Source organism: Bombina bombina, chromosome 4, assembly GCF_027579735.1.
Source record: "Bombina bombina isolate aBomBom1 chromosome 4, aBomBom1.pri, whole genome shotgun sequence".
Lineage (NCBI taxonomy): Eukaryota > Metazoa > Chordata > Amphibia > Anura > Bombinatoridae > Bombina > Bombina bombina.
In genome coordinates, this window is record NC_069502.1 from 567281347 (window position 1) to 567304670 (window position 23324).

The 23324-nt window shown below is 38.9% G+C and overlaps 1 protein-coding gene across 4 annotated transcripts in view; it reads right to left on the bottom strand.

The window, feature by feature from the left end:
• ANKRD6 (ankyrin repeat domain 6) overlaps positions 1-23324 on the bottom strand; it is a 719155-nt gene that overhangs the window by 274653 nt on the left and 421178 nt on the right. For all 4 annotated transcript variants that reach the window (XM_053710544.1, XM_053710542.1, XM_053710540.1 and 1 more), the window contains one exon: positions 4692-4790. In XM_053710544.1, coding sequence (XP_053566519.1) covers positions 4692-4790 — 99 coding nt within the window. The remainder of the gene's footprint in view (positions 1-4691; positions 4791-23324) is intronic.

Here is a 23324-nt window from a genome sequence, read left to right on the forward strand (position 1 = left end):
CCTAGAAGACAAAAAGCACTTACCTGCAATCTTGCTGTCAGGCAGGACGACAGCTTACAAGGTGTGAAAGGACACATACTCCTCACAGAGACTTGTAGAAAAAGAAAGAACAGAGTAACCAACTCTGGCTTTCTATAACTAGGGCAGCAAAATGTTAGGAAACCAAGCAAGGACAGCTTCATCACTTCCTAACTGCTTAAAAGCCACCACTACTCTTACTCAAGAGATTGACATGGACACAGCTAACCCTAAATCCTTGCTTGCAGGGAAAAGTACCCAGAAAAGGAAATAAATCTTCAGACACTGAACTTCACCTCCTCCATTGACAGAGGCAAAGAGAATGACTGGGGGTTATGGGTAAGGGAAGTGACACTTAACAGCTTTGCTGTGGTGCTCTTTGCCTCCTCCTGCTAACCACAAGTGAACATCCCACTAGTAATTGGAATGATGCAGTGGACTCTCCATGTCTTAGGAAAGTAAATAGATCCCCAATTTTCTGGTAGTAAAATATCTCCATAAAAAGAATGGAAGATTTAAACTATAAATAAAATTAGTTGTGTTTACACAAGGCACTTGAGAGGTGATATGATTACTTTATATAAATATATTCAAGGCTCATTTACAGAGTTGGCAGAAGCTCTGTTTATTCAAAGCCAGCTGTTTGTAACAAGAAGTCACACTTTAAGGCTAAAGAAAAGGAAATTTAATCTCAAGTAACCTAAATGTTCTTTCCGTGTAAGAGTGATCAAAGTGTAGAACACCTTGCCTAAGGAGGTAGTGGCTTCCAATAGCTTAAATAAATTTAAAAATGGCTTAAATGAATATTATTGCTTGTGTTAAAGGGACAGTCAAGTCCAAAAAAAACTTTCATGATTCAAATAGGGCATGTAATTTTAAACAACTTTCCAATTTACTTTTATCACCAATTTTGCTTTGTTCTCTTGGTACTCTTAGATGAAGCTAAACATAGGAGGTTCATATGCTAATTTCTTAGACCTTGAAGGCCACCTCTAATCTAAATGCATTTTGACAGTTTTTCACCACTAGAGGGCGTTAGTTCATATGTTTCATATACATAACATTGAACTCATCCACGTGAATTTACCGAGGAGTGAGCACTGGTTGGCTAAAATGCAAGTCTGTCAAAATAACTGAAATAAGGGGGTAGTCTGCAGAGGATAAGATACAAGGTAATTACAGAGGTAAAATGTGTATTGTTATAACTGTGTTGGTTATGCAAAACTGCGGAAGGGGTATTAAGGGATTATCTATCTTTTAAAACAACAAAAATTCTGGTGTTGACTGTCCCTTTAAATAATAATAGACTTCTTTCTTCTTTCAACCTCATCTACTATGTTACTATGTAAAAAGAATCCCATTATACACTCTGTGTGCTCTTTCTGTTATTGGTAAATGGTGGCAAGCTAATCTGTGCCAGAGTATATATAGAGGAGAGCAATGGGTGGTTTCATTTGTGTGTATTGGTATTCACAAATGCCACAATCTACCGTACATTCATACAAATACAGGGCCCTTCGATAAAGTGATGATAAAGTGATGATGGCGAAATGTGTCAGTGGCATATCTGTCCTTTTTTAACTAATGTGACTATATCCCACTTGATATTAATAATAATACTTTGGAACAAAAATATAAAATGGGGATTGGGAAGTAAAATACAAAACGCTCAATAAGTGAATTATCACACCACTTATAGAGGTGCTATAATTCATTTTTGTTTTAAATTTCAGTGAGAAATGGTGACAGGTTTTTATTATTAAATTATAGTCGTGATATGTTAGTTGATATTTACCCTTATTAGCTGAAAGACTTCACCACTGCTCAGTTTCCATTGGCATATTAATTGTAATATACTTAGCAGCACATATGTTGTATATTTCTAATTAATTGAGTCAAATATTTCATTTTATTGCAATAAAAGTTAAAATTGAATTAAAGTCATATTTTCACACATGGTCAATATATACTAAATATATACAACGTCATGAGTGCTATGCATGAATTCTTGCTAGTTCTTTACTGGCAAGTTGTATGGGCTGAACCTAAAGTCCCAGCAAGTGAGGAGAAACTTTCTGGAATACAGAATCTCACAGGGGAGAGTGAATTTGACAAGCGCCCAACACTGATAACAAGATTTTTTGAAGCAAATAAAAAAGACATTGTTTTTAGCGTACTGTACCATGCATTTGCTTCTAGTTTTGTATACATGACTTTTTCTAGTATAGTAAGTGCATTACGTATTTTTAAGACACACTTGCTAACTTTCATTTGGCTAAATAAAAAAGTGAGAGCTGTAGGGGTAACATGCTTAAAGAGTACCACAAGACCTGTGAGAAAATGTAATATACAACCAACGAACATCACTGTTCAACCTACTCATCACGATTGCATGATTCATTATACAGTACAAAAAAGAAAATATGCATTGAATTTTGTCATTTTCAGTACTATTTTAACTGTATTTGAAACTACATTGAATATTAAATATGTTTTCCCTGAGTAATATAAATAAGATTTTTGCTGCATAATTTAAATTTGCATTTTTCTGCACACTTTTAATATAAATTTTGAATGCATATTATAAAGAAGCAAAATAATTAAACAAAAAACTTAAGTAGGAAAGTTACTTAAAACTGTATCCTCTATCTCAGAGCTTTCCAAACTTTTCATGTTGGCGACACACTTTTTAGACCTACATCATTTTGCGACACAGTAATTCAGTTGTACTAGCAAACAGGAGGTTAAACTAACTTATTTTAAGAGCTACGGACACATACATCGATTATATAATAATGAAATGTATTTACAAGTAACAGTATGTACTGTATGTGCAAGAATTAAAAAAAGTTTAATAACACCAATAGCTACTTAATATTTTAATGGGCTGTATGAAGTTGATGGGATGAATACATTTTTTCAATATTTGGTGGAATATTAGATAAAGACACTCGCATTTCATCATCAAGCATTTTTAAGCTTCCACTTCCTATCCATATATTAAGAGCAGGAGCAGCGATGCACTACTGGGAGCTAGCTGCAAAAAAACCCACTTTGTCTACTGACTTCAGCTCATCGTTTAAATTGCCACCCTCAGAGCACTGCATGTTCGACAGACTACTGCTCACGCTGCAAACATACTGCTGTCCCACTCACTGACTACACATGCAGTCACAAGCCGATTGAGGAGACTACACATGCAGTCAGGAGCCAATTTTCCCACCAAAGCCGCCAACGGGAATAGTTTCAGTTCCCACTGAGCTGTGCCAATCGGTTAAGATGATCTGTGACCCACTAGGTATCAATCACGTGATATGCGTAGCAGGCAGGCAGAAAGTCAGAAACCAAAACAAAATTTAAAAATGTTAAATTCAAAAAAATTTGTGCTGAGGCAGGGACACACCTACACACTGCTGCCGACACACTAATGTGTCACGACACACAGTTTGGAAAGCACTGCTCTATCTGAATCATGAAAAAAATTGTGTTTCCTGTCCCTTTAATACAATTTTTAATGGGTACTTTGATTATGATTATTACTTATATACTGTAAAGTGTGAGTCTATCTTTTGCATACAGCAATGTAGGTTACATACCTTGGCAATATATATAGCTATCAACTTAAAATTGGATTTGAGAGAATCACAAGTAGAAGTTTGTAGCACTGATGGATCTTTTAAGAAGCCGAGGGCTCAAGAGAATTGGGCCCTTGGTGTTGTCTCACACATTTCCAACAGTGGCTTAGATTACAGACGGAGCGCAAAAATATTAGCACTATTGAGCACTAACACTGCACAAGTTAAATCAATAGCTCCCCTATTCATACGCTCCCATTACAAGTTAAAAGTAAAATGTTTTTGTGCAAGCGCTAGGTGCACTAACATCTGGAAGCCCGATTGCGCAGCCATGCTAAATTTTTCTCCACATAGACTTCTATGGCGCACACTACAAAAACCCTGTTCTGTTTTTCTCCCGCCTGCTAACCCGAAGGTTATTACTTTAGAGAAAATGCTATATATCTATATGAACATATATACTAATAAAAATAATGTTTTCTGACAAGCAACGAACAATGCTATTTCAAATATTTCTAATTTAAAAACAAAAACGTGTTAAAGGGATATGGTATATGACAATTTGTTTGAATGGGTAGTGCTGAAGTATGTATATTTAGTATACGTGTATATATTTGTATTTGTGTATGTATATATGTGTTTATATCTAAATATATGTATGAGCACACATACATACATTCATATATACACATTAACATATACCCATACAAATATATACACATATATCCAAATAAAACACCTTTAAAACGAATGTATTTAAATAATAAACTTATATTTTAGATTTACCGTAATTAGTATATATATGCGTGTAATAATTTCTCAAGTCAAGCTAACTGTGCTGTCCTCTGGTTATTCTGTTTTACTATGTTCTTGTAATACTAAATTACAAGCTAATCTTAGCACAGCTCTGCGATATTGATAGCCCACCCTGCGTAATCAATAGCTTTCCACTAGGCCAGTCTACATTTACTTCTTTAGGAGAAACATCAGTAATACAAGACCAAACATCATAAAAAAACAGTACAGATACAGTGCCTTAGGTTGCACATGCCTGTCACATAGTCATTCATCATAACAAAATAAATATATTTTACTCACATTATTTTTTAGGTCTGCCCGTGATCCAGCAAGCAATAGGATCCTGCAACTTTGAGAATGCCCATTTTGGCAGGCCAGGTGAAGAGGCGTGTTACCTGCCTTATGGAGATATTAAATAAACAAAAGATAACAAAAGCTAAAGCTTTGGGTGCAAAGAACGGTTGCAATGATACAGATTTCTTACAAAATTGCCATAAACAGAAGTGTAAAACCAGATTTATGCTGATTGCCTCTTAGCATTACAGTAGTAAGAAACACCTGTGAGGAGTTTAAGACCCCCCTACAAAAACACCAGCTCTTCCTGCTTGAGTCAAGTCAGGTGTAACCAAAACAAGTATTGAGAGAAATGGAGGAGAAAGAGGTCTACACTGAAAGACATAGGCAAGGATTAATCATTTTTGCCAAGTACGGCAAATTTTCATATGGTTCTGTTACCCTCACTTAGGAGGCAGAGTCTGTAACAGATTTTTAAAGGGCCAGATTGGGGCAAAAACTATTTATAGACTTTTAAATGCAGAGTGAGTGTGGCCTACAGAGTCAGTGTGTGTGAGATTTACATCACCAGTTTCAGTGTGTAAATTAAGAACTGGGTGCATTACACCTTTAATAATAATGCCACATTTGTATCTCTCCAATACAAGTATTTAAAGTGACAGTTAACACTTTGAGATTTTTATATACATTGTTTAGTAATGCATAATGAAACAACGTTGCAATATAAATTAATTGTTTATTTTCAGCCCCTTTCATGTAATTTATCTCTGAAACTTTAACCATTTCTAATTTTCAGAACTTGAAATGCACCCTGCTAACTTTTAAGGGCAAATCTGCTACATAAATGTCCCTAATTGGCTTTATGAGATGAGATAACTGCAAAACAATACATTCTATACAAACTTTATGACAGTGGTGCATTAGTAAACTAAAGCCCATATTGGCTCCTCCAAATAAAACAAATGGTGTGTGGAGTTTGGCAATTGAAAAATAATTGTAGTAAAAAGATGTTAATTTGTTTTGAAATTGTTAAGGTTTGGCTAAAATGTTAATTTATAGCAACACAACAGAAATGTTTACTGTCCCTTTAATTGTTTATTTGATTTTTAATTTGAGCATATATGATTGTATACTTTAAGATAAAACCTAAGGAACAAAATCAGGTGGTTTTATTAACCTTAAAGGGACACTGAACCCAATTTTTTTCTTTCGTGATTCAGATAGAGCATGACATTTTAAGCAACTTTCTAATTTTCTCCTATTATCAAATTTTGTTCATTCTCTTTGTATCTTTATTTGAAATGCAAGAATGTAAGTTTAGATGCCGGCCCATTTTTGGTGAACAACCTGGGTTGTTCTTGCTGATTGGTGGATAAATTCATCCACCAATAAAAGTTCTGAATAAAAAAAAAAGTTTAGATGACTTCTTTTTCAAAATAAGCAAGAGAACAAAGAAAAATTGATAATAGGAGTAAATTAGAAAGTTGCTTAAAATTGCATGCTCTATCTCAGGGGTGGGCAACAGGTAGATCGCGCTCTACCAGTGGACCGCAAGTGAATTTTGAGGTGACCGCCTGGATTTCCAATGTCTGCATAGTAAGAGAAAGATTTTGCCATCGTAGATGTGTGAGAAATCTATCTCTTACTTATTCAGACTGCTAAACAAGTGGCCTATCAGCACGAAGGACTCATATCGTGCCTCAGGGGTGTAACATTACATATATATAACTTACATACGAGTTTCAATAGCTCACGTGAGCCTCAGCACCAAACTTCTACTACACAACCATCTTTGCCAGAGACAAGAAGGCATCTACAAGTGCGGTGAATGAATCGCAAAATGAATGACATATGAGCTGATCAATGTTGGTGAATCATAGTGTTTTGTTGTTTTTTAAGTTAGGTGACCATGTAACTTGGAATAAAATTTGAGGTAGCCCTTGCCTTACAAAATTTTGCCCACCCCTGCTCTGTGTGAATCACGAAAGAAAAAAATTGGGTTCAGTGTCCCTTTAACATTGTGTGGTGAACAAAGTTATGTGCAGTATTAACATGTTTTTCTTTCTTTTTTGTGTTTTTGAGAAAAATCCTTTTAAACTGCTTTACAATTACATTAGAGTAATATAACCAATGGGGTGATTATATGGTCACTCGCATGATCATAGAAGAATGAACAAAGATTGCTTAGAATTTGCTGAGAAAGTTCTGTGTGAGAACACAACTTGCTGAGGTGAGCCTCCAGGGACACTGTTCATGATTACTTTAGAATTGAATAATATTTTCTACGCTGATTACTACTATTGCAGTGAGTCTTCATACAAGAGAACTACTGAAATTTGTGGATTTCATGAATTTACAACTTCAGATACAATAAAGTTCAGCACTTCTACCTCTTTATGTATGACGGGTTTGGCAGGAAATGGTAAGGAGCACTAGCAATGCCTGATATTATAAATAACACAATATTTTTGTTATGAATTAAAGGGATCGAAAAGTCTAAATTGCAATGAGCATCAATGCATATCATTTTTAAATAGAAACATTTTTGCAATATACTTCCTTTAGCAAAAACACCCCATCATATGTGGGATTAAAGTCCAGTCCATTAGGAGGCAAAACATCCAACATAACAGATCTTTATTCGCTCTCACTTTCCCATTATCCCTCAGTCATACTTGTGGCCGAGAGAAAGGGAAAAAAAAACTAAATTTATTCTTACCTGATAAATAATTTTCTTTCTTGGTAGTGAAAGTCCACAAGAATCTTTACTTTTGGGAAATACATCAACTGGCCACCACACCAGGTGGAGACAAAATACACCCCAAACCAGAGCTCTTAAATATCCCTCCTACTTCCCCTTCCCCCCCAGTAGTCTTATAGCCGAGGATAGGGAAAAAGTAAGAGGAACAAAATGGGTAAAGAGGTGCAAACTAAGTAACCTCTTTCAGTACACCAAGATAAATACACCTTCCACACCTTAATAGATGCATCTGGTGACCGGATTACAAGCCTGAATGAGAGTCTTGATAACAGACTTAAAGAAACCGCTCTCAAAAAGAATCACCCATTCAATCTCCAAGCAGTTAAAATGAGAGACTGTAGATTTTGATAAAAGAATGGGCCTTGAGCTAGGAGGTCCGGCCTCTGAGGAAGACACCCCGGGGGAACACTGGACATCCGAACCAAGTCTATGTACCAAGTTCTGCGTGGACACAGTGGAGCTATGAGAATTGCTGAGACATTCTCCTGTTTGATTAGTGCGATTACCCGCGGGAGAAGAACTATAGAAGGAAACAGATACACTAGCTAGTACGTCCAAGGGGATATGAAGGCATCAATTAACTCTGCGTGCAAATCCCGAGATCTTGAACTGTACCTTGGCAGCTTGTGATTCCGGCAAGACGCCATGAGATCTATCTCCAGAGTACCCAAATGGACCACAATCTGATTAAAAACATCCTGATTGAAAGACCATTCCCCAGAGTGAACGGTCTGGAGGCTCAAAAAAATCTGCTTCACAGCTTCTACTCCTGGGATATGAATGACCGAAATTAAGCATTGTTGGTCCTCTGCCCAAGACAGAATGCGGGACACCTCCTTCATCGCTAGAGGACTGCGAGTTCCTCCCTGATGATTTATGAACTTACCTGTGGGTATGACAAACAATTGGATGATATGACTATACTCTGTATACAATAAATATTATACTTTTAAATGCAACAAGGATGTGTCTACCCCTTTTTTCCATTTGATATATTATGATTTATGTACACCATGGTCGTGATGTTGTCTGACTGAATTTAGATAAAAGGGACAAAAACCAGACGGGGGCACGCCTGTAAAGCATTAAATATTGCTCTGAGTTCTATGACATTGATGGGAAGAGAAGCTTCCAGAGGCGACCACACATCCTAAGCTCTCTGAAGGCCCCAAACAGCAACCCATCCTGACAGACTGGCATCCGGATGATTATCTCCCATGAAGGACTAAGAAAGCTCATTCCCTGAGACACTAGGTCAGGAAACATCCACCAAGAGAGAGATTCCAAGACCAAGAGAGGGTCTAGACGAATCCTCTGAGACAGATCTAAGTGATCTCCATTCCACTGCTTCAAGATGCACAGCTCGCAAGTGGAACCAAGCAAATGGAATAACATCTGATGGTGCCACCATGAGCCCCACTACTTTCATGTATTGTACTACAGAAGGAAAAGGAAGTAACTCTAACTTCTGACAAGCTGACTTAAGTTTTAGTTTGCGCTGATCTATGAGGAAGAGCTTTATAGCCAGAGTCTATGATTACTCCTAGAAAACTTACTCTCATCTGAGGAGTAAGAAAACTCTTGGACCAGTTGACTTTCCAGTCATGACTTTGAAGAAACGACAAAGAAGCTCTCTGTGTGAGCAATTGCTAATTGTAAAGATGGCGCCTGGACCAATATATTGCCTAAGTATGGAGCCACCGCTACCACTTGAGCCCTTATTACCGACAGAAGGGCTCCCAGAACCCTAGTAAAGACTCTTAGAGCTGTTGTTAAACCAAATGGGAGAGCAATAAATTGAAAGTGTTTGTCCAGAAAAGCAAATCTGAGGAACTGATGATGTTCCCGGTGAATTGGGATGTGAAGGTATGCATCCTTTAGATCCACTGTGGACATGAACTGACCCTGAAGAAGCAATGGCAGAATAGATCTTACCGTCTCCATCTTCAAGAATGGAACCCTCAAAAACCTGTTCAGAATCTTTAGATCCAGAATGGGCCTGAAGTTCCCATCCTTCCTGGGAACAGTAAACAGGTTTGAATAAAATCACTTTCCTTGTTCCCCTAATGGGACTGTAACAATCACTCCCATTTTTTCAAAGTCTCTTGCACAACATAGAAAGGCTACCCATATTCTGGCCTTCTGGGCACCTGAGACAAAATAAACCTCCCTTTTGGAGGCCGAGACCGAAAACCTATCCGGTACCCCTGAGAAATGATCTGTAGAACCAAAGGGTCTTGGACAGACCGAGCCCAAGCTTCTTGAAACAAGCCTAGTTTGCCCCCAACCATAAAGTAATCCTGATAGTGGGTCCCACCTTAATGCGGTCTTTATAAGTCTGAAAATAATTTCTTGGGCTGCTTAGACTTGGACCAAACTGGATTTGGTCTCCAGGTAGATTTTGATGCTTCACTCTTTTGCAAAGAGGAATTTCTTTGTGTTTTATTTTTTGACAAAAGGAACAAATGTGTCCTCCAAATTTACCTTTTGGTCTAGATTTTTTGTCCTGAGGCAGAAAAGCCCCCTTTCCACCAGTCACAGTGGATAAAATGGAATCTAAGCCCAGGGCAAATAAGGTTTTACCCTTAAAGGCCAGAGACAAAAGTATTGACTTGGACGCTATATCCGCTGAACAAGACTTAAGCCACAATGCCAGTTTAGCCAGAACTGCTAAAGCTGTATTCTTAGTGTTAATGCGAACAATCTGGATGATTGCATCGCAAATAAATGAGTTAACTGTCTTTAAGGCTTGGATATTACCCTGAATCTACTCCAAAGGCAACCACAGAGACCATATCAGATAGGGAGTCGCACCAAAAAGCTGCAGCTCCTGCTACAGCAGCAATACCCACTGCGGGTTGAAAAAAATAGACCCCTATGTACAAAGGATCTCATAAAATAACCCTTCAGTTTTCTGTTGATGGGATCTTTGAAAGAAGAGCTGTTCTCCAGCAGAAAAGTGGTTTTCTTTGTTAATGTACATATAGCTCCATCTACCTTAGGAACTGTACCCCACAACTCTAAATTAGACTACTTTTTTTAAAAGTTGGGGATGGAGTAAACGGAACCCCAGGTTTATCCCATTCCTTTGATATGATATCAGATACTAGAGAGGGGATCGAAAAGATTCCAGAGCTCGCACCTTAGGTCTAAAAATAATGTCCAACTTATGAACTGGCTTATTCTCAGTCTGTTTAACTTCCTGAACTCCTAGCATATTAAGAACTTCCTTAAGTAAATACCCAAGATGCTCTATATTGGTTCTTAAAGTAAGATCTTCAGCTTCCTTATCAGATTTCCCACTGGGTTCTTCAGAACTAGATGGGGATTTATCCAAATCAGTATCCTACAACTGCGTAGCTGCAGAAGGACCAGCAGAACTACCACCCTTGGTACCTGAAGAACAATGTTTAAGTTTGTGTTTGCGCTTACTTGCAGGCAGCATAGACTCAAGCGCCCCAGATATTGCAGATTGAAATTGAGATTTAAAATCTGGGGAAAATTCTGACATGCCACTCTGAGCAATAAACACAGGGGGACACCCCATACTAGAATGTGCATTAGAGCACTGAGAATGAGACTGCAATACATTGTTAAGAAAAGAGCTGCAATGCTGCGCTGGCGGGCATATCATAGCCACCTCTCACAACAGGCATTTGCTTATGGGAAGCACCCTCACTAGGAAAAGCAATGGTGTCAACAGTCTCAGATTACTCCATCTATCTCAATTCCTAAACCCAGAATAAGAAGAAAAAAGTATTTTGTTCTTAAATTTGCTTACTTCACTCAGAGGAAACTATCAAACTTGCCCCGAGCTAAGATTTTATCCCTTATGCATCCAAGGCAACCTGCGCTAATAAAGCACCCTAAGGCCTAGATTTGGGGTTCGGCGGTAAAAGGGCTGTTAACGCTCCGCGGGCTTTTTTCTGGCCGCACCATAAATTTAACTCTGGTATCGAGAGTTTAATCAAATGCTGCGTTAGGCTCCAAAAAAGGAGCGTAGAGCATTTTTACCGCAAATGCAACTCTCGATACCAGAGTTGCTTACGGACGCGGCCGGCCTCAAAAACGTGCTCGTGCACGATTCTCCCATAGGAAACAATGGGGCTGTTTGAGCTGAAAAAAAACCTAACACCTGCAAAAAAGCAGCGTTCAGCTCCTAACGCAGCCCCATTGTTTCCTATGGGGAAACACTTCCTACGTCTGCACCTAACACCCTAACATGTACCCCGAGTCTAAACACCCCTAACCTTACACTTATTAACCCCTAATCTGCCGCCCCCGCTATCGCTGACCCCTGCATATTTTGTTTAACCCCTAATCTGCCGCTCCGTAAACCGCCGCAACCTACGTTATCCCTATGTACCCCTAATCTGCTGCCCCTAACATCGCCGACCCCTATATTATATTTATTAACCCCTAATCTGCCCCCCACAACGTCGCCTCCACCTGCCTACACTTATTAACCCCTAATCTGCCGACTGGACCTGAGCGCTACTATAATAAAGTTATTAACCCCTAATCCGCCTCACTAACCCTATCATAAATAGTATTAACCCCTAATCTGCCCTCCCTAACATCGCCGACACCTACCTTCAATTATTAACCCCTAATCTTCCGATCGGAGCTCACCGCTATTCTAATAAATGGATTAACCCCTAAAGCTAAGTCTAACCCTAACACTAACACCCCCATAAGTTAAATATAATTTTTATCTAACGAAATAAATTAACTCTTATTAAATAAATGATTCCTATTTAAAGCTAAATACTTACCTGTAAAATAAACCCTAATATAGCTACAATATAAATTATAATTATATTATAGCTATTTTAGGATTAATATTTATTTTACAGGCAACTTTGTAATTATTTTAACCAGGTACAATAGCTATTAAATAGTTAAGATCTATTTAATAGTTACCTAGTTAAAATAATAACAAATTTACCTGTAAAATAAATCCTAACCTAAGATATAATTAAACCTAACACTACCCTATCAATAAAATAATTAAATAAACTACCTACAAATACCTACAATTAACCTAACACTACACTATCAATAAATTAATTAAACACAATTCCTACAAATAAATACAATTAAATAAACTAGCTAAAGTACAAAAAATAAAAAAGAACTAAGTTACAGAAAATAAAAAAATATTTACAAACATAAGAAAAATATTACAACAATTTTAAACTAATTACACCTACTCTAAGCCCCCTAATAAAATAACAAAGCCCCCCAAAATAAAAAATTCCCTACCCTATTCTAAATTAAAAAAGTTACAAGCTCTTTTACCTTACCAGCCCTGAACAGGGCCCTTTGCGGGGCATGCCCCAAGAAGTTCAGCTCTTTTGCCTGTAAAAAAAAACATACAATACCCCCCCCCCCAACATTACAACCCACCACCCACATACCCCTAATCTAACCCAAACCCCCCTTAAGCGGGGGTTGGCGATCCATAATCCGGTGCTGAAGAGGTCCAGAAGAGGCTCCAAAGTCTTCCTCCTATCCGGCAAGAAGAGGACATCCGGACCGGCAAACATCTTCTCCAAGCGGCATCTTCGATCTTCTTCCATCCGGAGCGAAGCGGCAGGATCCTGAAGACCTCCAGCGCGGAACATCCATCCGGACCGACGACTGAACGACGAATGACTGTTCCTTTAAGGGACGTCATCCAAGATGGCGTCCCTCGAATTCCGATTGGCTGATAGGATTCTATCAGCCAATCGGAATTAAGGTAGGAATTTTCTGATTGGCTGATGGAATCAGCCAATCAGAATCAAGTTCAATCCGATTGGCTGATCCAATCAGCCAATCAGATTGAGCTCGCATTCTATTGGCTGTTCCGATCAGCCAATAGAATGCGAGCTCAATCTGATTGGCTGATTGGATCGGCCAATCGGATTGAACTAGATTCTGATTGGCTGATTCCATCAGCCAATCAGAAAATTCCTACCTTAATTCCGATTGGCTGATAGAATCCTATCAGCCAATCGGAATTCAAGGGACGCCATCTTGGATGACGTCCCTTAAAGGAACAGTCATTCGTCGTTCAGTCGTCGGTCCGGATGGATGTTCCGCGCTGGAGGTCTTCAGGATCCTGCCGCTTCGCTCCGGATGGAAGAAGATCGAAGATGCCGCTTGGAGAAGATGTTTGCCGGTCCGGATGTCCTCTTCTTGCCGGATAGGAGGAAGACTTTGGAGCCTCTTCTGGACCTCTTCAGCACCGGATTATGGATCGCCAACCCCCGCTTGGGTTGGATGAAGATCTTGGAGCCAGGACGGATCGGTGATACCTGGATGGTGAAGACAAGGTAGGAAGATCTTCAGGGGATTAGTGTTAGGTTTATTTAAGGGGGGTTTGGGTTAGATTAGGGGTATGTGGGTGGTGGGTTGTAATGTTGGGGGGGGGGGTATTGTATGTTTTTTTTTACAGGCAAAAGAGCTGAACTTCTTGGGGCATGCCCCGCAAAGGGCCCTGTTCAGGGCTGGTAAGGTAAAAGAGCTTGTAACTTTTTTAATTTAGAATAGGGTAGGGAATTTTTTATTTTGGGGGGCTTTGTTATTTTATTAGGGGGCTTAGAGTAGGTGTAATTAGTTTAAAATTGTTGTAATATTTTTCTTATGTTTGTAAATATTTTTTTATTTTCTGTAACTTAGTTCTTTTTTATTTTTTGTACTTTAACTAGTTTATTTAATTGTATTTATTTGTAGGAATTGTGTTTAATTAATTTATTGATAGTGTAGTGTTAGGTTAATTGTAGGTAATTGTAGGTAGTTTATTTAATTATTTTATTGATAGGGTAGTGTTAGGTTTAATTATATCTTAGGTTAGGATTTATTTTACAGGTAAATTTGTTATTATTTTAACTAGGTAACTATTAAATAGTTCTTAACTATTTAATAGCTATTGTACCTGGTTAAAATAATTACAAAGTTGCCTGTAAAATAAATATAAATCCTAAAATAGCTATAATATAATTATAATTTATATTGTAGCTATATTAGGGTTTATTTTACAGGTAAGTATTTAGCTTTAAATAGGAATCATTTATTTAATAAGAGTTAATTTATTTCGTTAGATAAAAATTATATTTAACTTAGGGGGGTGTTAGTGTTAGGGTTAGACTTAGCTTTAGGGGTTAATCCATTTATTAGAATAGCGGTGAGCTCCGATCGGAAGATTAGGGGTTAATAATTGAAGGTAGGTGTCGGCATGGTTAGGGAGGGCAGATTAGGGGTTAATACTATTTATGATAGGGTTAGTGAGGCGGATTAGGGGTTAATAACTTTATTATAGTAGCGCTCAGGTCCGGTCGGCAGATTAGGGGTTAATAAGTGTAGGCAGGTGGAGGCGACGTTGTGGGGGGCAGATTAGGGGTTAATAAATATAATATAGGGGTCGGCGGTGTTAGGGGTAGCAGATTAGGGGTACATAGGGATAACGTAGGTGGCGGCGCTTTGCGGTCGGAAGATTAGGGGTTAATTATTTTAAGTAGCTGGCGGCGATGTTGTGGGGGGCAGGTTAGGGGTTAATAAATATAATACAGGGGTCGGCGGGGTTAGGGGCAGCAGATTAGGGGTACATAAATATAACGTAGGTGGCGGTCGGCAGATTAGGGGTTAAAAATTTTAATCGAGTGTCGGCGATGTGGGGGGGCCTCGGTTTAGGGGTACATAGGTAGTTTATGGGTGTTAGTGTACTTTAGGGTACAGTAGTTAAGAGCTTTATGAACCGGCGTTAGCCAGAAAGCTCTTAACTCCTGCTATTTTCAGGCGGCTGGAGTTTTGTCGTTAGAGCTCTAACGCTCACTTCAGAAACGACTCTAAATACCAGCGTTAGAAAGATCTCATTGAAAAGATAGGCTACGCAAATGGCGTAGGGGGATCTGCGGTATGGAAAAGTCGCGGCTGAAAAGTGAGCGTTAGACCCTTTAATCACTGACTCCAAATACCAGCGGGCGGCCAAAACCAGCGTTAGGAGCCTCTAACGCTGGTTTTGACGGCTACCGCCGAACTCCAAATCTAGGCCTAAGAAAGCTAATGCCAAGCACAGTATATAACTATATAAAGCATCAGAAAACAGCACTGAGAAATGCCGAATGGAGGGCAGGAAGCACGCCAAAATGGTTTGCGACGGAAAAAAACACTATTGACCCTCTCAATCCGTCTCACTGCTGCTTGTTCCTTCACCGGAGTAACGGTCACATGACAGGAGCTGTAGATACCGGGGCCGGAATTACTTAAAAGGCCATACACTAATAAAATTTAAAAAGAAGCTAAAGTCACCCAAACTGCCACAAATACAGCACATTGGTCATATACATAAACATAGCACTTGCCCCAGAGAATGACTGATGCTCAGAAGGGCCAAATAGTACACTTGATACAAATGTGCACAAACCTTTAACTGTGCACAAATGTCACTACCTGTGATATGCAAACCAAAGTATGCTGATCCCATGCCTCTATCTGCCCAGCATATACTAGATAGATGTACCTTGTGTGGTATCTCTCAGCCCATACTGTACCAACAGATTAGACTTCAAAAGGAAGGGAATGTCTGGCCAACAAGAGGAGGCTTGAGAACTTTCCAGCAACACCCATGGTGAGATGATTAACAAGACTCCATAGAAGAGCCTTATATGCCCAGCTGTACCTTCCTTAACTCTCTCTTCTAGGAACGTTATCCATTGAAAGTCAACATAATAATAAATCTTGCAGAAACACCTCTATCTATGCCTTCTCCTAGATGAGGCAAATAACTACTGGGAGGGAAGGAGAAGAAGGAGGGATATTTTAGAGTTTTGGTATGGGGTGTCTTTGCTTCTTCCTGGTGGCCATGTGATATATTTCCCAAAAGTAACATTTTTTTGTGGACTCTCACTACCAATAGAAAATAAAGAAAGGAAGCAGGGTAAATGTAGTGCAAACTGGTACTACAATGCTTTAGAAAAAACAAGGGTGGGTCTTGTAGTCTTTTACCATCATGAAAGAAATACTGTACATTTATCAGATAAGCAACATTTTTGTTTTCTTTCATAAAATTGTGAGAGTCCATGAGCCATCAAATTTGGGATCCAATACACAAGATGGGAAGTCCACAAGACCACTATGAAATAGGGTGGGAAAAAACAGTTAAGGCCGGTAAGGGCACTAAAAAGGCACCACATAACTTGCCTAACAAAAGTAACCTCAAAAGCATTGAAAGATGAACAAGTAGCAGCCTTACAAATCTGTTCAAGGGAAGCTTTCTGAGTGAATACCAAAGAGTTGGCAACTACTCTAGTAGAATAAGCAGTAATTTATTCTGAGGGAGACTTCCCCAAAGTATGCTTTGCAAATCAAAGCTTTAAGCCAGGTTGACAAGGTAATTGCTGTAGCTTCCTTTCTGTTGCTGGGAACAGAAAAAAGGATAAACAAGGAAGAAGAGTTTCTAAATTATTTTGTGACTTCAAGATTAAATTTCAATGCCCTGACTGCATACAAGTTATGAAGCAATCTCTTCTTAGCAATTTTAGGAGCTGGACAGAGAGATGTAGCCACAATATCCTAATTTATGTTATCCAACGGTACAACCTTAGGAAGGAAAGAGTAGTTGGTTCTCAAAACCTCTTTATCCTAATGTAAAATCAGGTAAGGAGAATCATAGGAGAGGGCAGAAAGTTTAGACACTCTTCAGGATGTGGTAATAGCCAAGAGAAAAAGAAGCAAGAGCCTAGATGAGGTTTCACGGTGGAGAAGCAGGCTGCATAACTAGTGTTATCCTGACCAAAACTTGAGCTAAGGTTTGAATGTCAGGAAGTCTTGAAAGTTTCTTGTGACACAAGACTAATTAAGAAGAAATTTTAAGTAACTGACTGATAAACCCTAATGCAGACCATCCTGCTAAACATGTAGAATAAGAGGAATCCTAAAAAAAGTTCCAACAATATTTCACAGGCTCACACCAGGAAATTTTGCAGACCTTGTGAAAAAAGCACCTTGTAACAGGCTTTCTGGCCTGAATCAATGTGTCTACCACTTAATCTGAGAAGCCATGCTTTCACATTGCGAGATTTGAGACCTTGATGGAAGAAGGGACTTTGAGAAAGAAGGTCCTTTCAGAGAGGAAGACACCAAGGATGACTGTCTGGAGGACATTTGTATCAGATTTGCATAACAAGTCTTGTGAAGCCATCCCAAAGCAACTGGAATCACATTATCCTGGATAGTAAACTAAAAGGAGGAAAGATGTAAATCAGATTAAACCAGGGAACCATTAGTGCATCTATTAGTGTCCCTTGTGGATCACAAGGTCCGGCACAATACAGGAGTAGATAGTAATTCAAGCAATAGACCATGAGATCAATGTTTGGCCTTCCCCGGATTCAAGGATCATTCACAGTGTGAAGGTGCTGACAACTGAGGAAGTGCGCTTCCCATTTGTCCACACTCTGAATGTGAACAGCTAAAATCATGCAATGATGGCGTTCTGCTCAAGTTAGAATGCAGGCTACCTCTTTCATTGCTCAGACTCTTTGAGCACCACTTTTTTAATTGATGTAAGCCACTGCTGTGACATTATCTGACTGAAACCTCAGAAAAGCCTTCTGTCTTAACAAGGACTATCTCTGAAGAGCCTGGAAGATTTCAAAGATGTTCACTGATAACCTGGCTTCCCGAGGAGACAAAACTCCCTGTGCTCTCTGGGAGCCACAGGCTGCACCCCAACATGAAAGGTTGGTGTATGTAGTGATGACCACCCAAAGTAGATGGAGAAAGGAGGCCCCCTAAACCAGAGACTGGTGAGTTTGTCACCATGTTAGGGATAATCTTGTCTTGAAGTTTAAAGAGATCTTCTATGACAGGTTATTGTAATCTTTTTCATTGTTGCAACACCCATAGCTGCCAAAGTAAAAGTTAAGTTTATTAACCAAGGATCCTGAACAGAATTTTCCCAAGCCTCCTCTAAATGGTTCACTCTGCCCCCATAAGAACTGAGCCTGGATTGTGGGACACAGCTTCATGCAGATTTGAAGAAAAGGGCAGGCTTTTTGGTCTATTTGGACATGGACCAAGAAGAGTCAGGATTCCGCATGGACTTGGAGGTGTCTGACAAAAAGAGTGAAAACATACAGCACAGGAACACTTCCCTTAGATTTTTTGTGTTGGGGCAGGAAAGCTCTTTTACCTCCAATGACTGTACCAATTATAGCTTACAGTCCAGGTCCAAACAAAATGTTTCCCTGGTAAGAATGGGAAAGAAGTCTGCTCTTATATAATATACCAGCAGACCATGATTTGAGTCATAAGGCTCTTCTAGCCAGAACGGTAATAGCAGCACATTTTGCATTAATGCGAGTAATTCAATCCAGCATTACAAATTAAACTGTTTGCAGTCTTGACAAACCTTAAGTTATCCTGAATTACTTCAATGGAAGACTCTTGGGAAATGAGGTCATAAATGTTGTCACACCAGATTGCAGAAGCTGCAGACACGTATGTTGGACAGAACATATAACTTGCCAGCTCAAAGGATCATCTGTGCATACTCTCAAGCTTTCTGTCTACAGGATCCTTAAAAGAGGTACTGTCCTCTAAAGGAATAGTAGTCTGCCTAGCGAAAGTGAAGGAAGCACTATCTATTTTGGAATAGTCTCCCATGCCTCCAATTTTTCAAAGGGTAAAGGGAACATGTTTTTAAATTTGGCAGAGGGTACAAAGGGAATGCCTAGTATGTTCCATTCCCTATTATTTAGGTCAGAAACTGAATAAGGATCAGGAAAGGTAGATGGGTTGTTTTAATTTTTTTGCGGGGGGGGGGGGGCAGCCTTAAAAGAACATCAATATTTTAACAGATTTTTTTGTCTGAAGATGGAGGGTCCTCAGCCTCTATACCTATTAATCTCCTCGTAAGAGACCATGTATGTGCTTCAACCTAAAATTAAAGACAACATTTCTGCTACTTCATCAGCAGAAGGGTCCTGAGTTTCTGGATAACCGTCCCCAGCAGAGTAGGAGGATTCTAATTCAACTGTACTCCTGGAAGGGCACATAGATTGGTTGCTCATTAGGGATGTCCCAGATGAGCCTAGGGCCAAAAAGGCTCCTCTTCTGCCCTTGCATTTGGTTCAACACCTGGCTAGCGCTTACTGATTGGTGGCTAAATGTAGCCACCAATAAACAAGCACTATCTATGGTGCTGAACCTAAAATGGACCAGTGCCTAAGTTTTACATTCCAGCTTTTCAAATAAAGATAGCAAGAGAATGAAGATGATAATAGGAGTAAATTAGAAAGTTGCTTAAAATTGCATGCTCTATCTGAATCATGAAAGAAACTATTTAGGTTTACTATCCCTTTAAGGGCAATGCATACATTATAAAAATTAATTAAAGGGATATAAAATTGCAAAAAGAAAATGCCCTATTTTGTTAATTGTTTGTATATAACAGTTTTTTTAACACTTGGAAATGGATTAAACACATGCGCCTAGATTTAGAGTTTTGTCGGTAAAGACCCGTATAGCTAACGCTGCTTTTTTCTCCATCGCACCCTTAAGACAACGCTGGTATTTAGAGTTGTCTGAGTGGCTGCGTTAGGCTCAGAAAAGGGAGCGTTGAGCAGAATTTACCTTCCCTTCAACTCTCAATACCAGCGCTGCCTACGGTAGCGGTAAGATGGAAAAACGTGCTTGTGCAAGATATCCCCATAGGATACAATGGGGCTGAGCTGGCTTGAAAAAAACCTAACACCTGCAAAAAAGCAGCGTTCAGCTCCTAGCGCAGCCCCATTGTTTCCTATGGGGAAACACTCTCTAAGTCTGCACCTAACACCCTAACATGAACCCCGAGTCTAAACACCCCTAACCTTACACTTATTAACCCCTAATCTGCCGCCCCCGCTATCGCTGACACCTGCATTATATTATTAACCCCTAATCTGCCGACCGGACACCGCCGCCACCTACATTATAGCTATGAACCCCTAATCTGCTGCCCCTAACATCGCCGACACCTACATTATATTTATTACCCCCTAATCTACCCCCCCGTCACCGCTACCTAACTACACTTATTAACCCCTAATCTCCCGCCCGCAACGTCGCCGCTACTATAATAAAGTTATTAACCCCTAAACCTAACTCTAACCCTAACACCCCCCTAAGTTAAATATAATTTTAATTAAACTAAATAATATTCCTATAATTTAAAAAAATATTCCTATTTAAAACTAAATACTTACCTATCAAATAAACCCTAATATAGCTACAATATAACTAATAATTACATTGTTGCTATTTTAGGATTTATATTTATTTTACAGGCAACTTTGTATTTATTTTAACTAGGTACAATAGCTATTAAATATTTAATAACTATTTAATAGCTACCTAGTTAAAATAAGTACAAAATTACCTGTAAAATAAATCCTAACCTAAGTTACAAATACACCTAACACTACACTATCATTAAATTAATTAAATAAATTAACTACAATTAGCTAAACTAAAATACAATTAAATAAACTAATCTATAATACAAAAAAACAAACCGTAAATTACAAAAAAATTACAAGAAGTTTAAACTAATTACACCTAATCTAAGCCCCCTAATAAAATAAAAAATCCCCCCAAAATAAAAAAATGCAAGAGAATGAAGATGATAATAGGAGTAAATTAGAAAGTTGCTTAAAATTGCATGCTCTATCTGAATCATGAAAGAAACTATTTAGGTTTACTATCCCTTTAAGGGCAATGCATACATTATAAAAATTAATTAAAGGGATATAAAATTGCAAAAAGAAAATGCCCTATTGTGTTTATTGTTTGTATATAACAGTTTTTTTAACACTTGGAAATGGATTAAACACATGCGCCTAGATTTAGAGTTTTGTCGGTAAAGACCCGTATAGCTAACGCTGCTTTTTTCTCCATCGCACCCTTAAGACAACGCTGGTATTTAGAGTTGTCTGAGTGGCTGCGTTAGGCTCAGAAAAGGGAGCGTTGAGCAGAATTTACCTTCCCTTCAACTCTCAATACCAGCGCTGCCTACGGTAGCGGTAAGATGGAAAAACGTGCTTGTGCAAGATATCCCCATAGGATACAATGGGGCTGAGCTGGCTTGAAAAAAACCTAACACCTGCAAAAAAGCAGCGTTCAGCTCCTAGCGCAGCCCCATTGTTTCCTATGGGGAAACACTCTCTAAGTCTGCACCTAACACCCTAACATGAACCCCGAGTCTAAACACCCTTAACCTTACAATTATTAACCCCTAATCTGCCGCCCCCGCTATCGCTGACACCTGCATTATATTATTAACCCCTAATCTGCCGACCGGACACCGCCGCCACCTACATTATAGCTATGAACCCCTAATCTGCTGCCCCTAACATCGCCGACACCTACATTATATTTATTACCCCCTAATCTACCCCCCCCAACGTCACCGCTACCTAACTACACTTATTAACCCCTAATCTCCTGCCCGCAACGTCGCCGCTACTATAATAAAGTTATTAACCCCTAAACCTAACTCTAACCCTAACACCCCCCTAAGTTAAATATAATTTTAATTAAACTAAATAATATTCCTATAATTTAAAAAAATATTCCTATTTAAAACTAAATACTTACCTATCAAATAAACCCTAATATAGCTACAATATAACTAATAATTACATTGTAGCTATTTTAGGATTTATATTTATTTTACAGGCAACTTTGTATTTATTTTAACTAGGTACAATAGCTATTAAATATTTAATAACTATTTAATAGCTACCTAGTTAAAATAAGTACAAAATTACCTGTAAAATAAATCCTAACCTAAGTTACAAATACACCTAACACTACACTATCATTAAATTAATTAAATAAATTAACTACAATTAGCTAAACTAAAATACAATTAAATAAACTAATCTATAATACAAAAAAACAAACAGTAAATTACAAAAAAAATACAAGAAGTTTAAACTAATTACACCTAATCTAAGCCCCCTAATAAAATAAAAAATCCCCCCAAAATAAAAAAAATGCCCTACCCTATTCTAAATTACAAAAGTAATCAGCTCTTTTACCAGCCCTTAAAAGGGCTTTTTGCGGGGCATTGCCCCAAAGTAATCAGCTCTTTTACCTGTAAAAAAAATACAACCCCCCCAGCATTAAAACCCACTACCCACATACCCCTACTCTAACCCACCCCCAAACCCCCCTTAAAAAAACCTAACGCTAACCCCTTGAAGATCTCCCTACCTTGAGTCGTCTTCACCCAACCGGGCCGAAATCTTCATCCAAGGTGCGCAGAGAGGGTCCTTCATCCGGTAGAAGTCTTCATCCAGGCGGCGTCTTCAATCTTCATCCATCCGGAGCGGAGCCATCTTCAAAGGAGCCGACGCGGAGCCATCCTATTCAACCGACGACTGAACAACGAATGAAGGTTTCTTTAAGGGACGTCATCCAAGATGGCGTCCCTTCAATTCCGATTGGCTGCTAGGATTCTATCAGCCAATCGGAATTAAGGTAGGAAAAATCTGATTGGCTGATTCAATCAGCCAATCAGATTGAAGTTCAATCCGATTGGCTGATGCAATCAGCCAATCGTATTGAGCTTGTATTCTATTGGCTGATTGGATCAGCCAATAGAATGCGAGCTCAATACGATTGGCTGATTGGATCAGCCAATCGGATTGAATTTCAATCTGATTGGATCAGCCAATCAGATTTTTCCTACCTTAATTCTTTTTTTGGCGGTAGGAGTCTTGTCGGTAGAGGCTCTACTGCTCACTTGTTCCAAGACTCCAAATATCAGCGTTACGCAAATCCCACTGAAAAGATAGGATACGCAATTGACGTAAGGGGATTTGCGGTAGACCCTTTCCTGGCTGACT